Source organism: Amblyomma mixtum, chromosome 3, assembly GCF_055824585.1.
Source record: "Amblyomma mixtum isolate Tamu chromosome 3, ASM5582458v1, whole genome shotgun sequence".
NCBI classification, from domain to species: domain Eukaryota; kingdom Metazoa; phylum Arthropoda; class Arachnida; order Ixodida; family Ixodidae; genus Amblyomma; species Amblyomma mixtum.
Window position 1 is genome coordinate 191,439,291 of NC_143014.1, and position 17,618 is coordinate 191,456,908.

Consider the following 17,618-nt stretch of genomic DNA (forward strand, 5'->3'; position numbering starts at 1 on the left):
GTCGCGCCGAACGGGCGACGGCATTCCGTGAACTCCCTGGCAGCACTGCAACACGGTTTCGCGTTCCACTCTTAAAGAGTCCTCCAATTTTTTCCCCTCCATGTTCGAAACCCACTTCGGGAGAAATTTTGTTTTTCTCTTTCCTGATTACATAGGGACTGCCACTGATGTCATGAGATCACGTGGGTTTCGGACAGTTTGGCGTGGATTACAACGCCGGATTTTCCACCTCATGAACCATATACCTATATGCTTTCGCACTGTTCAAAGGCGCCCGTGTGTTGTGCGATGTCAGTGCATGTTAAAGAGGCTCTGAAAGGGGCTCTCAATAAAGGTGCGGTAATCCTGGAATAATATGTGGTATTAAAGGGATAATCTGGATCTGAGCTAGTTGTTTCATAATGCACTTAAAACAGCAGCCAACCAGGGACACCACACAGCGAGGGACAATATATTAGTTCTCAAAATGGTCTCCTTCTTTATCAAGCGCCACCTCCTACCTTAATTGTGCTATTTCTTTTGCAACAAGTCACCTCGATGATTTATGTACATTGAGATGTTCATTAGATCTTTTTCTCATAAGAACATAACTAAGTAAAGTTATTGTTGTGCACCACATTCTTCTCTCATACCCTCCGAGTGTTTCTGTCGCCATTGATGAAGGGTGCCAGGTCAGTAAAGTGAAAGAACTATGAAGGGCCTTTCCACAGCCAAAGAGGCCTGTTGGCTGCAGTTTGACACCTCTTTGTGATAGAATTAAGTTATAATGCCGAGGGTAACCGCGTTTTCGGAATTGTAAGAACTGATATGAATATTTCTTACCATGGGCTACATGCCTGTTAATGTTAAAAAGTTAGCTATTCAATATTAGTTTTCCAGCCTGAGAGTTGGCATGTCTTAGCTGTATTCTGATGTAGTACACTAATGACAATGCTAAGCTGAAAAATCGCTATTCTAACTCAAAAAGCCTATTTTTAAAAATTGTGTAAAGTCTTATATGAACCACCCTGTATATTAGTATGTATATAGAAACACACACTAACAAGAGATGCAACCAGGCATATCAAATGTACTTCATAGCAGAATGTTTATAAATAAACACTTCATGGCAAAAATCTTACATAAGGACCACATACATTTAAAGCAAGTCTCGTAGATATGTGGCATAAAGACTTGTTGGACATTAGAGCGCATACACTAACTACATATGCATTTGGCTGAATGTTGACTTCTTTCATTGCTGGTCTGTTATTTTTCCAGAAAGCTAACTAATAAGCCAAGGATCTCATATCAATGAACCTCATATCATTTGCCTCATGCATCCAAAAAGAAACTTGCAGTCGGGAAACAGAGCTGTATTTAGCATTCAAAATGAGCATGAGGCCTACAAAATAGCTGCGACTCAAGTCTGTTTTTAGTGTTCATACAGTAATCGTGGTGTGAACTGGTGGTCACAGGTGAACCTGTTTGATCATAAGCAGCACAGAATGAGTTCAAATAGCTACAAAATTCTCCCATTAATAGCATCAATGATAAACACTTTGTCAGTACATATCAGGACACATTTTTTGACTGATATGAGTGAAGGTCCTCTGAAAAGGGTGGTGTAAACAAAGTGTGTATTGCTTGTCCATTGGTATGCTTCGTGATTCTAAGCATGGCTGTGCTGTGTGTGCCCACAAATAAATGTTACTTCAAAGTACAAATGCATAGACAGTTGCAAAGTTGGTCATCGGTGTTTTGAAAATACTTTTTCAGGCCCTCACTAAACACACTGAATGTCAAGCTGCAGCACCCATTTCACATGAATTTTGCATGCTCTGGAAGGACATTTTGCAGCTCACACTATGCAATTCAATTATAAATGGACAAATGTGGATGCCCATTGCATGTGCTTGAGTCTTTTAAACGCTCATTAAATAATGTTAGACTGGGAAGCCGACAAAGAATAGATAGGGAATCATAGGGAAAGTGTACAGTTTAGACAGTAAGCACTATTTAGCTTACCTCTCAATTTGCTGTGCAAGCAGTTTTATGCAGCTTATTTTCATCTCATCAGGTCTTTACTAATAAAAGTAATTGGTCAACCCCATCTAGTAGTATGTGGTTTCTCCTGGCTTCAATGCCCCGAGAAGGCCATTTCCCCATAATTATCACCATCACTGTCAGGCCACTGTGGCCAAGAATCAAACTCAGATAACATGTTCAACACCAGTGTGCCTTGGGCACTGTAAACTAAGGTTTAATGCGAAGTTTTCTTTTGAATAAAAAAAACTTGTGTTAGCCCTAGCAATTACAATGCACGTTATTTTCAACCCATAAATAAAAACAGCAGAATAAATTTTTACTTTCGCTGAAAAATACAAAGGCCTGATTAACCAAAACTGTTCTGAGTAAACAATGAATATTTCCAAGTAACCTTTAAACATGCAGTCCATGGTAGAGAGAGGGTGTGGTAGATGGTCCTTGGCGATCACAAAATGAACAAGGGAGGGGAAAACCTCAGGTTGCTTGAGCCAACGTTTCGACAAGGGGACTTGTCTTCGTCTGGGCAAAGCGTTCATCATTGGCAGGGATTAAATAGGGCCTTCGCTCCGAGGAGGAAGGCCCCGGGGGTGGGGAAGGAAAGTGGTGTGAGAGGGGATGCGTGTCAGGAAGGGGAGGGAGGTGAATCTTGATTCGTTAAGCTGCAATAGTGGAAAAACTTATATCCAGGGGGTGTGTAATGAACAAAGGCTTTGAAGGGGCTGCGACAGGGGGTTGGCGCTGGATGGACCTGTAAAACTCAGATAAGAGGATTAGTCAGTGTGGTACAGGGAAATGAGCACAAGGCAAACAAAATAGGCTGGCACTGGAAGGAGAAGGAAAGGGGGGACATTTCCAAGGAAGGACAAGGTGGGGGGGGGGGGGGGCGGGGGGGGAATGGCTTGAGTTCAGAGAAAGCCAAAAGGTGGGGTCAGAGGGGGTAACAGGAATGTCATGGTTTCCGAGAACTGATAGTAGGGGTTTAGAAGAAAAAAAAGAAAGTGAACAAAGGGAGAGGGTGAGAAGGCCGGAAATGTGGTGGAAGATATGATGTGGGAAGGGTGCAAAGAGCGATAGTATACTCAGAAGTACTTGTATTTGGGCGTGTTGGTTCATAACTTTTCAGGAGGACACAGGGGCGCAACAAAAGACACAGACATAGAAGCAGACAGGGACAAGGGCTTGTCCCTGTCTACTTCCACGCCCGCGCCCCCCATCGTGCCCCTGTGCCCTCCTGAAAAGATAATATACTTATGCGAGGTTCTAGGAAATGGTCTGACCACGTGCAAGACATTTGTTAATTTAAAATGATGCTAACCCTGAAATGTACCTGAGAGATTCCAGGTTTCCTCTGGACATGTTAATCCCTGTTGGTTGCAGTGTTTTAAATTTGTGAATTAGGAATGCTTCTCTGTATTTTCTGTCCCTAGTCGATTTGAAGCCTGACTGAAGAATGAACAATTTGAGTTCGTCGAATTTGTGATGGCGTTGATTAAAATGGGTCGACACTGCCTTCTGTTCATTCCGTGTTGTGTCAGCCTGATGCCCGTTTAATCTGGCACTCATTGTTTGCCCGGTTTCTCCGATATATTGTTTCTGGCAGAAGGAGCACTGGAGCATGTAGATAATATTGAACGATGTGCAGTCAAAACTGGTCTTTATATCGAAACTGAAATCGCTTGCCGTACTTTTAACCGTAGTGTCCCTTTGTAAATGTTTGCATGTCTTGCAAAGTTATGAACCAACACGCCCAAATACAAGTACTTCTGAGTATACTATCGCTCTTTGCACCCTTCCCACGTCATATCTTCCACCACATTTCCGGCCTTCTCACCCTCTCCCTTTGTTCACTTTTTTTTTTTCTTCTAAACCCCTACTATCAGTTCTCGGAAACCATGACATCACTGTTACCCCCTCTGCCCCCACCTTTTGGCTTTCTCTGAACTCAAGCCATTCCCCCCCCCCCCCCCGCCTTGTCCTTCCTTGGAAATGTCCCCCCTTTCCTTCTCCTTCCAGTGCCAGCCTATTTTGTTTGCCTTGGTCTCATTTCCCTGTACCACGCTGACTAATCCTCTTATCTGAGTTTTTCAGGTCCACCCAGCGCCAACCCCCCGTCGCAGCCCCTTCAAAGCCTTTGTTTATTACACACCCTCGGGATATAAGTTTTTCCACTATTGCAGCTTAAAGAATCAAGATTCACCTCCCTCCCCTTCCTGACACACATCCCCTCTCACACCACTTTCCTTCCCCACCCCCGGGGCCTTCCTCCTCGGAACGAAGGCCCTATTTAATCCCTGCCAATGATGAACGCTTTGCCCAGACGAAGACAAGTCTCCTTGTCGAAACGTTGGCTCAAGCAACCTGAGGTTTTCCCCTCCCTTTAAACATGCAGTTCTTTTAAGTTCAGCTGACTGCAACATCACCAAGTTCATTTCCATCAATATAATGTCTTATGCTTAATGCAGCATCATTTACACCTAGTGTACCATGTTTTCATGACGAGCACCAAACACTGAGCAGCATTTCTCACATTCTCATGTTGTGGAGCACTCCACAACATAAGAAAGTGGTATCTGCCATTGTACAGCATCACCTGAATTATGTTCCTTCAGGGGCATGCAGTACAGCTAAACTGTTTCTGAATGTTTTGAAGGACACTGGCCTTCTGGGCAGTGGTAGGAGTTGTAGTTCTTTTTTTACAGTGAAAGTACAGAAGCAGCTATTGCCAACATAATTATTGTAAGGGTCAACCCATCTGCATCTTGACACCAACACAATAAAGCTACTCATCGACTGTAAAAATGGTGAAATCAGTGCAATTATATCAATCAGTAATAAAGAGAAACGTATAGAACCTTTTTGGGGGGCAGCTATGAGACAATATCTTTAGACAAACCTACCCACATTATTAAAACCTAATGAAAAACTAGTGCTGCATAATCTGACTGTACCCATTTCACAAAATAAAATGTAATTTGAATTTCACAGATACATACCTCACTATCTTACGGAGAAAAACTTTTTCTTTTTTTTTTTGCCTGTACACAAGGCGAGCAGTAGCAGCGCTTCAAACTTGGCCTGTGCCAGACAAATGTCACAGTTAGAGATGTGAAGGCCTGAAAAAAACACTGCAATTTTGGAAAAAAACCGTTTTTTTCGTTTTTTTCAGACGAGAAAAAATGGAAAGAAACATCCAAAATTTCACAATGCAATTTCAAGGTTTTACGATTACTTGCTTTTAGTTTAGGTTTTTGTTTTTGCTTTGAAAACCATTAAAGCGCGCATCGTTGAACGACTGGAGAGCAGTCGTCATCACCGGTGCCAGGTAGTGCTCTTAGAACGTTCGTGCTGCGAGTGCACAGGTTGAAGTCCAGGTCACATATAAGATCCAGGTTTGACTGAAAAACACACTAATACTTGAACTCACGGCTAAAGTAGAACAAAATGGCTGCAAATTCTACAGCGCGACACACACTGCATAAAGGCTGCTGTGCACGTAAGCGGTTTTAGACAAATACAAGCCTAGCTTCTTGATTTCCAACGTAGCAGAGTACAGGACATCCACAGGAATTTGGTCCAGGACAGTGGTCCTCAGCAAAGCACATGGCCCCATCTACCTGGTGGCAAGGCCTTTGCACCAACCAGTAGCTAACTCGTCTGGCTTGCCGACTGCTGCAGATACTGGTCACGTTTCAGAAACGTCCATTCAAGAATTCGCAACAGGCTTTCAGTGGAACGCGTTCGAAAGCTTGTCGATGTGCAGTCGAACCTAGCTGTGGACACAATCCATGCTGCTGCGCGTAGTGCCTCATCGAGCGACAGTGATTCTGAGTCCAATATGGAGTGACTTATAGATCAGTTTTCATGTTCTCTTTCTCGGCGCAGTAGAACAAGAAGTTCGTTCCACAAATATGATATTTATATCTCTATATTCGCCTGAAGTGCAAATCATTATTTCTCTCCTCGGTGCAATAGAACAAGAAGTTCGTTTCACAATATGACATCTATAACTGCATATTCGACTGAACTTCGGAGCATTATTATTGATCGTTGTGCTGTTGCAAATAAATTTGCTTTTGTCAGGTTTTGCAAAATTTCCAATTTTTCAAGAAAAAAACCCTGAAAAAAACGGGTTTTTTTCAAGCCATTCAAAATTTCTTGAAATTTTACATCTCTAGTCACAGTAAACCTGCACTGAGCTAGTAGTACACTGTTTAGAAATACCAAACAGATCAAGTGTGATGCAAAGCGAGACGGATGGCACTCATTCTACTAACTTTTGATGGGGATTTAGTCAACTGTATTTACCACAGCCATGAATTTAACTAGGTAAAAGGCATTATAAGACTTTATTTTGTGTCACTGAGAAAGCATGAAGTCCGAGTGCTCCTAGCATGCAGTTGAATGACTATCTATGCAGAGTACAAAAACTGGCGCGCTGAACATCTGAACAGCCCTGCAGTTGCATATGGTGCATCGATGGCAAGCTGCTTGTTTCATCTTCAGGACTGAAGATCACCGCATAGAGTAATCAGAGGCCAATTCTAATGCCATTTTTGCCAGCCAAATTGTACTGTGAAAAAAAATTCCAGCAAGGCGCAGGAATTTATTTCAATAACCTAAAACCCCTTTGATGCCAGCATATGGGCATTACAAGAGTAATAAAAAATGCAATGAATGAAAAAAAAATGTTCTTCTAAATTAAGCGCATATGAAAGAGCTCATACCAAATTTAGATCATTTTTTTTTCTTTTGCACTGCTGCTAAATTAATGTGCTGTTCTCAAGTTAGGTAACAACGTTATGAAAAAGAAAAAATAGTCCATTAAAGAGCACCACAGAGCAACGATATTTTTGCAGCATTGCAACAAAGAAAAGAAAAAAGCCAAAACTCTTGACCATCCTTATGAAAAAGAGGGGGCATATTATCAAAACCACTACATTCCAATTTCTTTTGCAACTACATGACTACTTGCCTTATAGCAGTCTGTTATTCTGAGAAATGCAGCAGCCTGCAGTGAGCCAGAGAGCAGCGCTTCAATGATTGTTTATAACCTGCCTTACTGTAATGCTGAACTATGAAGCAAACACTGAGTGATGAATAGAAGTAAAGTGAAAATAGTAAGAAATGATAATTACTCTACATGCAAACATGGCCACCATCTGTGCATTATGTCACAAATTCAGAGGAAAAGTTTTACTCTACCAGCTTGACATGAAAAGTAACTGGTGAAAAGTTAGAACTCTATTAGAGGATAACTGCGCTTTGTTAGGACATGACAACTGGATAACAGAGTTGCCTTAAAATTCGTTTACCACAGCAGTAGTGTATGTATACGAACTGACACTATATGTTCACAAGTAATTTCCTGCTCAATTAGTCAGGATAAAACTATGTTCCAAAAAGGGTTACCATCTTCCCCCAAAATAGCCAACAAGGCAGGCACAGCAATTGTTTGAGAATGTTAGCATTCTACTGCAGAGTAAAAATGTGCTATTAAATAAAGAAAATTTTGAAATTTCGATAACATTTAGGCAGATTAGAAACAAAGAACTTATGCTGCACTCAGGGACCTTTATCGGATGAAATCTGGCATACCCAGATTTTTACACCCCAAGCAAATTCCACGACTGTGAGGTTAAGCTCAATGTTCACCCAAAAAGCCAGCCACCTTCCTTCCTGAAATGAGTATATCCGGAGTATATAGCTGAACATACTGCATGAAAAATAACAGCTATTGTGAATCAAGACAGAAAAGTATCCTTAGTTAACTGTTGGTGTTGCTCTTTTATGCCGACTGCTTGAAGGGGCTCTCAAAGGGGCTCTCAATAAAGGTGTGGTATTCCTCGAATGTTAAAGAAACCCTGAAATAATTTCAGTGGGCATATTCAAGTGCAACATACCTGTAGAGGTGGTATTTGTGGGTATTCGAGTCAAATTTGAAAGCTCTGCGTGGTCCCTATAACTTAGAAATAATTTTTAAAAATCGCTGCTCACAGTAGCTGGCAACCGATTCAGGAGACACACCTCACCGCGCGTCCCCTACACCGATGACGTCAGTGGGCAGATGGGGAGAGCTTGATGGCTGACCCTTCTACCCACTGACTTCATCGGTGTAAGGGACGCGTGGTGAGGTGTGTCGCCCTAATCAGTTGCCAGCTACTGTGAGCAGCGATTAAGTGGAAAAAATGGACTTGGCTAGGTATGCAAAGCAGCAAACAGATAACCAATGGTCTGTTAAAGTAAAAGTGGATTTGAAGAGAAGGAAGATGTAGCCCAGCCCGGCAGAAGGTCAAGCGGTGAGAAGAGATTACCAGAGGTTTGCTGGGCTGCCGTGGCTAGCACAAGACAGGGATACTTGGAGAGCATGGAGAGAGGTCATCATTCTGCAGTGGATATAACCTGGCCGAGGATGATGACAACTGAGGAACTCAACTTGCAAAGTACATTGAGGGCTAAAAATTTAATGTGAGTTAAAAAAACTGTTCAAAAGTTAAAGTGTTAACATGTTCAACAGCCTGCAGAAGATACAGGTACGGACAAAAGTAAACAGAGTAAGCTATTGCCTTCTAGCATTTTTTACACCTTGCCTAACTGAAATATCTGAAATATTCACCTGTGGTATGTGCATGCTGGTAGTGGACACTAGTGCACATTCTCAGCCACTAACAATGTTTCTTTATTTCCGATAGGGAATGTGTGAGTGCACTTAGAACGAACTAGTGTGCTCCGTTTACTAATTTCTGCACCTGCACAACAGTTCACAAGGAAGCACATCAATTTCAAGTAGTTGTGGCAGATCCTGACCATGAAAAAGATTGGCATGAGAATAAGAATGGGTTAAAGCGTACTGACACACCCTCCCCAAATTATGAACGGCAGGTTACAAACATTCCTCAGAGGGCAAGTAAATAACCAATGCATCCTGCCAGTACTCATTGACATAGCCAAAATTAGGAGGCTAATGAAAAAGCTTGAAATGAGACTAGGAACAGCACAGTGAACAATGAAAAAGAAAAAAAAATTGACAGGACAACCATGACACCTGATGCAAGAAAACTGCTACAGCAGTTGTATTTGCCCCCAGTGAATGATTTTACTCTAATGAATACTTTGCTCCGGGCCGAGGCTTCACATACACGACAGAATTTATCTGGAAGGTGAAGGTGGGTGCTTCTGGAGGGCGGCAGTGGATGGGCTGACAGGAGAGCTGCAGGCAGCAATTGGCAGCTGAAGAACACCATCACGTTTGTGCCCACTGATGAGGTCAGCTCTGCCAGTACTAATGGGTGCAATAAGCACTGACAGTAAACACCTCACAAGGTGGTTTGATGATCAAAGGGCAGACAAAGAGTAAATCTTTTTAGCTCTGGCAATGATGTTGGAGATCTCCAATCATTATAAAGACATCTTCTAAAACTGGTATTATAGAGTTTAACCCATTCATTTAGGGGGCAAAAATAATGCTAGCATTTCTGGAAGTTGAATTGGCAACCAGCAACACACACAAAAAAATGGGCACATGGAGACCTTAATTGCATACAGCACTTCAGGAAATGCTTTTATAGAGCCCTTTCCTGAAGCACATACATATCGGGTAGTGGCAGCCAAAATATTAGGCTTACAAAACTAACACAGAAAGCTTTGGCAAATTGCACAGAATAGCGTTTCGAATAGCATGTCACGTTCCAAGCCTTAGAATATGCCCCTGACTGTCAGGATAGCCATGGTGGGGGGCTATACTTGATATATTTGCAAAGGTGCTGTGCCCATGCGTAGCACCAGAGATAGGACTCTTAGCCGCTCTTTTTCCATACAATCTGCCTATCTTTCCTTTGCAAGGTAGGGCACAAAAAAAAAAAAAGCACTGATCTTGACAACAGGTGTTTTGGAACAATGTAACATGTCAGGTAAAAAACAGGAGCTAGGTTACTAAATTAGCACTACCATATAAGGAAATGGACATTATCTTCATTTAAAACAGCCCTAACATGTAGTCAGCTATCACGAGGTTGATAGCCTTAGTGAAACACCAGCAGAGGTGCCCGGCTGTAATGACTGGGTGTCTAGCGAACTGCTAACGAAATGCCCAAAATGACAGCAATGCACTGGCATCCACTAAGGTCATGATGCCACAAGGTTACCTTGCAGACACATTCTACATAGCGTACTAATGGTTTGTGCACCATAGTGATGTGTTCAACGTATTCTTTCTTTGCTGCTTTCAGACAATGAGAAAATGCAGCTGTCAACTATGCAAGTTCCAAGCCACGGCGTGTTCAACCCAGCATTTCAGAGCTGAGACAGCTTTTAAGAGGTTTTCTCTTGAGTGCACACTGTCACAAACTATGACTAAAATCAAGTCAGCTCAAATCAGACCGGCATATACAGCTGTATGAATATGTTGCGGAATGAATAGAAACGTACGAGATTGTGCATTTACACACAAACGCAAAAAAGGGCCTGTGCAAGGAACACTCAACCTTGCATTGTGCATTCTCATTTCATGGCTAAATGATTCCACAAATGCAATCTTTATGTGCTTGTGCTCTAAGACTAAATAGAAACATGTGCCAAAGACATGCGCAGGAAGAAGGTTTTAATTCACATGCCACATAGCAGATGCATCAATGTGACTTCCCTACTCCAGGAGCCACTTTCTCAACTAGTTTTGATGACGCAATTGTACAAAATATATCCAAATGCTCCATTCAAACAGCTTGTTTGTATCGTCTATTTACGCTCAACAATAAAGTTTGAAAAACGAAAAAAAAAATCTCACTTTCAGCCGGCTTGTCTCGTGTTTGCTTAAACGCCTACAACACGGCTACTTCACTACAGCTGCATAACAATTCTGGTCCAACTTGTCGAGCGCAACACTGACAAAACTTTGACGCTACTTAGACTTGCCACACTCAAGTAAGTCTTTGGCTTCGTTGATCTTCGCGGCCAGGTAAGGAGACCCTCCACGATCCGGATGATTAAGCAGCATGATCCTCTTGTGCGCTTCCTTCAGCTTGGATTTGCTCGCAGAAGGGCTCACGCCAAGGATGAGGCCAGCTTCTCGCTTGCTCATCTTCGGCTCAAATCCGCCTTTGTAGTACTTTGACCCAGCGAAGGAGTCGGCCGTCGGCAGGTTCTTCAAGCTTTCTTGCAAGGTCTTCGACCACCCTCGTGAAGAGCGTAACAGCGCACGGCCTGTGAAGCCCACGGCAGCCAGAGCCAGGCCGGCGACTATAATACTCGATGACATGGCAGAAACAAATCACTCTTCTCTAGCTCTGCGTGCGTGTGAAACTGACTATATGAAAAGTATCAGACCACAGTAATCGTTTGGCCATCAGCCTGCACGCTACCAGTTTTGCTTGCAGCAGCATGCAGCAAACGAGCAATCGGGATGGTGTTGAGGGTGATGGACCGATGATAATGGCTTTACCCTTTGTATCAGATGGTAGCTTGCGCCGCCTAGCTTATTTGACCCCTTCTGTTCTCTTTCGCCCAACGTTTCTAGAAACGTTGTTTTCGCCCACACGTAAAGTTACCCTATGCCATACATAGAGCTATTGTGTGCGGCCGAACCAAAAATTGAGTTAAAGAAAAACAGAGATAAAAATCACAAGTTGAAAAAGAAAACACATAGAGATAAAGATGAGCAGTGCTACCATATAACTATATTCTAGGCACTATAATATAACATAGTGGATCAGGCTGTGTGTCCTCAACCCATATCACATTCCCACTTGTACATGGCATGTCGCTGTCGTCTCCAGCGACTGTTGCGTGGCTGGGCACCACGTAATTTACACAATTTATTCGAGATCCGAATTTATTCCCAGATTATATGGTCACGGGACCCTCTCAACCAGCCGCGTGTGCACTCGTCTGATCTTACCTCCGGAAACATACGGTTCGCCAGGATCGTGTGGGGGGCGCTAAATATCAATTCTAAAGAATCCTGGGTGTCTGCAGAGTAGTTCGGACCCTTAGTTCCAGCTCCGCCTCGTCCGATTGGATGAAGACATAGAGGTGAAGAGGCCGCCGGGATGCAAGACCTCCCGGCCAGCGTAAGCAGTGCCTGCTGCCTCTCCAGCCTAGTGCTAGTGCCGAGGGGGGTGGGGGAATACCATTTCTGTTGGATAATAAAAGTTATTTCCTCCTCCTCGTCCTTCGAGATCCAAAGCATGCGAAGGCGCTTGACTTGAAGTGAGCTGAGCAGTGCCTGCCAGGCCTGAAGTGCGTTTGCTCCCTGAAACTGGGCTTGCTCAGCGGCAATATGTACGTACCTACCTGTGCACTGAAAGGTGAAAGAAGGGAACAAAGTTCTTTTGTGAATTGCGAACTGTACAGTCTGTTGCTGTGACCACTCTGCACATTCCTCGTAGGAATTTTGAAGGCACTTTCTTTTAAAAGCGCAAAGTACTTCGACAGGTGCAACTTATGTTAAAGGACTAAAGACTCTAAGTTTTGCTTGTGTGTTTTCTTCTTTCAAACGATGCGTTAGACATTAGGAAACAGTTTTGGTCCGCCGTCACCGCAGACGATGGTTATTTTCGATTACTTCTGGCCGAATCAAAAACTGACCACCAAATGCCACATGCGCGAAATTTGAGGCCGAAGAAGCGGGCGGCAAGGCCGAGAGAATTTTTTTTTCTTTTTCAATTTTTTCTGATCAATGCAACAGTCAGAAGAACGAGCCTGAGCGGCGGCTGTCTCCACGGTGGCCTCGGTAGCCTTGGATTAGACGAAAGAAGAGCGAAGTCCGGCGCGACATAGCTCCCACCGAGGTTCACCGAAGTAACCGGAGTGTTCATTTTTCTGTTTGATTCCTGGCTGCCGTTGGCTACCATTGGTTCTTCGATCCGGAAGGCAATCCGGGAAGCATTGGCCAATCATATCGCAGCGTTTGAAAGAGAGGGAAACGTGATCATGGATGCAACCATGCTGCGGCTTGACAGTTGCGTGTTTTTCTCACTTGTTCGTGCATGTTGACTGCTTGACTATAGTGCCGTTTGCGTGAACTTTTTTCACTGTGAAAGGCATGGTATTTAGACCGTGTGCCGGCAAAGCTGTCTGAAAGTTGCTTTGTCTCTTGCTGCATTCACTGAGGTGCTCGTCCTCTCGAGGCTCCATCATGGCTACCTCTAGTGAAGTGGACTCTGAAAATGGAAAGCCCACGCTCTTCAAGCTCCACAAGTCCGAAGGTTAGTGACACTGGCATTGTTTTTAGCGGAGCACAACGGCGAAACGGGCGAGTTTGGTGATACATACGAGGACGGAAAAAAAAAAGGAAACAACACGAAAGGTCCTGTTGTTTCTTTCTTTCCGTCCTCGTTTTTTGCGCTATTTTCTTCAAATTTTAGCAGAGCACTTGTCGTGTGGCTTATTTTTTGTGCAGTCACTACAATATTCGTTTGCCTGCTGTTTCAGGCAAAAGGCTTCTGAAAGAGGGAGACGTCCAGGGAGCCCTGCACGCTTTTAGGAAAGCTGTCGAATGTCAGCCCGACGAAAGGTTAGAAGCCAAAATGAAGAAAATGCAGGAGTTCCTGGCTTCTCAGCAAGACCAAGAGGGTTGCGACAATGACATGGTTGAAATTGGCAAAGGCTTCTTCCTGTACCAGGGTATCGAACGTAAGCTTTATGCCTATCAAAAAGAAGGATTGCTTTGGATGTGGGGTTTGCATCTCAAGAAGCGCGGTGGAGTTCTCGGCGATGACATGGGCTTGGGCAAAACGATTCAAGTGGTTGCCTTTCTGTCTGGCATGTTTGACAGCGACATGACCAAAAGTGTCTTGCTCATAATGCCTGTGTCACTGATTGCCAACTGGAAGAAGGAGTTTCAAGCCTGGGCACCAGGCATTCCTGTGTACGAATACCACTCAGGGTCCAAGAAAGAACGAGAGCGAAATTTGGCCAGGGTGCAGCGGCGTGGTGGTGTTCTCCTCACTAGCTATGGCATGGCACAAACAAACTGTGAAGCATTTTGCAGCCAGAATGGTGCACAGTTTGTGTGGTGCTACTTGATTCTTGATGAAGGTCACAAGATCAAGAACCCAACAAAGACAACAAAGGCTATCTACGAGATTCCAGCTAAGCACCGTCTTGTGCTCACAGGAACAGCCATACAGAACAACCTTCAAGAACTATGGTCTCTGTTCAACTTTACACATCAGGGTGGACTTGTGGGCTCACTGGCAACATTCAAGCGACAGTACGAGACACCCATTAACAGGGCACGTGAGAAAGATGCTACTGCTGGAGAGAGGCTGTTGGGCAAAGAGATGTCAGCTCAGTTGAGAGATCTGATTCAGCCATACTTTTTGAGAAGAACAAAAGCAGAGGTTCTTGAAGACAAAGTGAACAGTAAAGATGACAAAGCTTCACTGTGCCCCAAGCTGACTTTCACTTCAAAGAAGAATGACCTGGTCATTTGGATATACTTGTCGGAGTTGCAAAAGAAGATATACCGAGAGTTCCTTGAGTCTGAGGAGGTAGCCAATATTCTCATGACGAAGAAGTCCCCCCTTGTGCAGCTGACCGTGCTCAAGAAAATTTGTGATCACCCTAGGCTGCTTTCAAAGCGGGCATGTGTCCAAATGGGAATGTATGATGGCATGTCAAGAGAAGAGATTGAAGAATTTCTTGACAGGGAAGAAGGCATGTCAATGTCCATTGCAGATGTGTCGGATGAGGTTCTGCTCAAAGAGTCTGGGAAGATGACCTTCGTTCTGCAGCTTTTGGGAATCCTCAGGGCTGAAGGTCATCGCACGCTTCTTTTCTCTCAGTCGAGAAAAATCTTGGACATTATTCAGCGAATCCTCACCAACAGGGGCTTTGTGGTCACTCGCCTTGATGGTACTATCAACAAACTGTGTGACCGAGACCGAATAGTCACACAGTTTCAAACAAAGAACAGTGCTGATGTATTTCTGCTGACCACTCAGGTTGGAGGTGTTGGACTTACTCTAACCTCTGCCGACCGAGTTATCATTTATGACCCATCCTGGAACCCAGCCACTGATGCTCAAGCTGTTGACCGTGCTTATCGCATAGGACAACAAAAGAATGTTGTTGTTTATCGTTTGATAACATGCAGCACTGTTGAGGAAAAGATATATCGCCGACAGATCTTTAAGGACTCTATTATAAAGCAGACAACCGGAAAGCAAAAAGACCCCATGCGCTACTTTACAAAGCAGGAGCTGAGGGAGCTCTTTACCCTTGAGAACCCCAATTACTCTGGCACACAGGTTCAGCTTCATGAGATGCACTCACAGGACAGAAATACAAACCCAGCACTTGAAAATCACATTGATGTTCTGCAAAAAATGAACATCTTTGGCGTTAGCCATCATGACTTGATGTTCTCAGAAGAATCCCAAGCAGATGCACAAAATGAATTTGTGCCTGGGGAAATAGAACATGTGAAGGAGCGTGCTCGAATGGCGCAACGCATGATCACATTTGAGTGTGACATGGCCTTGGATGAAATTCAGAGCAAGGAGTCCTACACTGTCCCTATGAACATGGTTGTGAAACCTCGACCAGCAGAGCCACGTGCAAGGTCTCCAAAACGAAATGGGCAAAACAGTGTGCCAATTGATCTTGATGAAGGCACATCATCAAAATGGAACAAGGCTTTGGTGGTACTTGATGATGATGATGCTGATGCTGTCTGTCTTGACGGAGTAGGCTCACTCAACAAGTCACTCGCAAACATGACTGTGCATTCTTCAGACAAGAGTGCTAGCATCCTAGTTGACGACTCTGATGAGGAACTGTTTCCAACAGCAGAACATATAGATTCTGTTGTGATTGATAGTGATGAATTTTCTGACGGTGTGGAAGTAGTGGAAAGTCCCGTAGGTACCAAGGTGAAGGAACCTTCTTTCAAGCTTGGCGTGGCCGCTGCAGAGCAAAAAACTTCATCAGGGGCAAAAACTGAAGAACAAGAAAATGAAGCTCATGATTTGCAGTTTGTGAAGATGGAACAGCCCATCAAGCAACCAATCCACACTGAAGATGAAGGTGTATTGACTGACCGGTCGGTTCCTGAATTGTGTGAATCAGCTGCAAAATTGATGCCGGAGACAAAAAGTGAACATAAGAGTGTAGAATGGAAACTAGAAAGCAGCATTTCACAGCTGAATACTCCACATTCTACTCCCGAAAAGGGAAGCGCCAGTTATCCGCTACGTAGCTCTTGGGAAGGTGCACAAGAGGTGGCATCCAAACGAGCGCTCAGCGACAATGAAAATGCTGGAGAGCCTAACACTGGTGCCTCTGCTACATCTTTGTACACTGTTGAACATGAAAAGAGGCATGTTAAGAAGCGTCTGTGGGATTCTCCTAGCCAGTCATCCTTTGTACAAACAAAGCAATTTTTGCTTTCTCCAACAGCTGCGCAAAAGGAAGATGACAGTGAGGCCAGAACTGCACCGAAAGGTCTTGGCACACCTCAGAATTTTTCTGCGAAACTGATGGCAAGCACTACATTGTCTCCTGCCAAGTTATTTCACAGCACTCCACTGTCTACCCCTACCAAGCGAATCGCACCACTTTTTGTTGGCTCACCGCAACAGCAAGGATCACTCTCATGCCAGAAAATGCCACAGAGTCCCTTCCAAGAGGCTCTTGCTAAATCTGTTGAATATGATGAGGCAAAGTCGATACCTTTGAAAGTGCGAGAAGCCTCTGCTCCACATTCAAATTCCGCATTGTCATCTGTTCATGAGATATCATCATCAGAGGATGAACAGGATGATTCAGGTTCCGAAGATGATGTTGTAGTACGCAGACATTGCAACAAAAAAGCCATTGTTGTCAGTGACAGTGATTATGAGACACCATGACTGCCTTTGAATGGAACTATATTTGTGGTGCAAATTTTGCACTGAAAAAGTGTTTGCATTTTAAATATTTTAAACATTTTTTTTTACATTTGAAAAACTTCAAATGCCAAGCTGTGCATAAATTCATGCTTTTATAAATATTTTCTGTCAAATGTTCCTGCTGTATTCATTTTTTTTTCAGTTCAAATGTGTCTGCAGATGGGGTATGTTCGAGAGCATGAGGAAGCCATTACTTCATCCACTTCTGATCAATGTAAACATGTAACTGCTTGATGGATGTAGTTAAATGCAGTGGTATGGACAGCATGCCACCTGTCTGCAAAAGCAGCCTGCTATCTGTCAGAACCAGAGCTGGAGCATATGAAGAGTAGTGTGGGAAGATGTTTCTCCAAGCATTCAAGTGCTCTATTATTCAGCATTAAGTTGGTACAGAGACCACAGTTCCACACCTAACGTAAGCTTAGTGCTTGTGATTGTAGGATCTTTTCGGCGCACTTTAGAGTCAGCACCATCAGGTGTGGCCTGGCACCAGGAGCCTATTTGCTGTCCTTGCCTTTTCAGGGCATTGTTACTGTAGTTGCAGTGAACTATATTCTTTGTTTTCTTGAACACTTTTTTTTTTTTTTTTTAAGTACAGACTGGAGTCTTGTTTTGGCAATTTCTTATCCATGCTTCTTAAGTGCTAGGGCTACCTTGCCCCTGCCATAGTACTGTTTCTCTGTTGCTCAACGTGGCATGTCTCAG

The 17,618-nt window shown here is 43.7% G+C and overlaps 3 protein-coding genes across 5 annotated transcripts in view; 2 read left to right on the forward strand and 1 right to left on the reverse strand.

The window, feature by feature from the left end:
• Positions 1-10,812, forward strand: part of LOC149353063 (ileal sodium/bile acid cotransporter-like) — a 109,308-nt gene extending 98,496 nt beyond the window's left edge. For all 3 annotated transcript variants that reach the window (XM_089582259.1, XM_089582260.1, XM_089582261.1), the window contains one exon: positions 10,254-10,812. In XM_089582259.1, the coding sequence (XP_089438385.1) occupies positions 10,254-10,327 (74 nt within the window). In that variant the 3' untranslated portion in view covers positions 10,328-10,812. The remainder of the gene's footprint in view (positions 1-10,253) is intronic.
• LOC149353064 (mitochondrial import inner membrane translocase subunit TIM14) lies at positions 10,608-11,439 on the reverse strand. The gene has a single exon (XM_089582262.1). The coding sequence runs from the start codon at positions 11,276-11,278 to the stop codon at positions 10,922-10,924; it is 357 nt and encodes a 118-aa protein (XP_089438388.1). The 5' UTR covers positions 11,279-11,439; the 3' UTR covers positions 10,608-10,921.
• Positions 11,440-12,908: 1,469 nt separating this feature from the next.
• Positions 12,909-17,030, forward strand: LOC149353065 (DNA excision repair protein ERCC-6-like). The gene is made up of 2 exons (XM_089582263.1): positions 12,909-13,226; positions 13,453-17,030. Exons 1-2 carry the CDS (start codon positions 13,157-13,159, stop codon positions 16,872-16,874), a joined length of 3,492 nt encoding a protein of 1,163 aa, XP_089438389.1. The 5' UTR covers positions 12,909-13,156; the 3' UTR covers positions 16,875-17,030.
• The last annotated feature ends 588 nt before the right edge of the window (positions 17,031-17,618 follow it).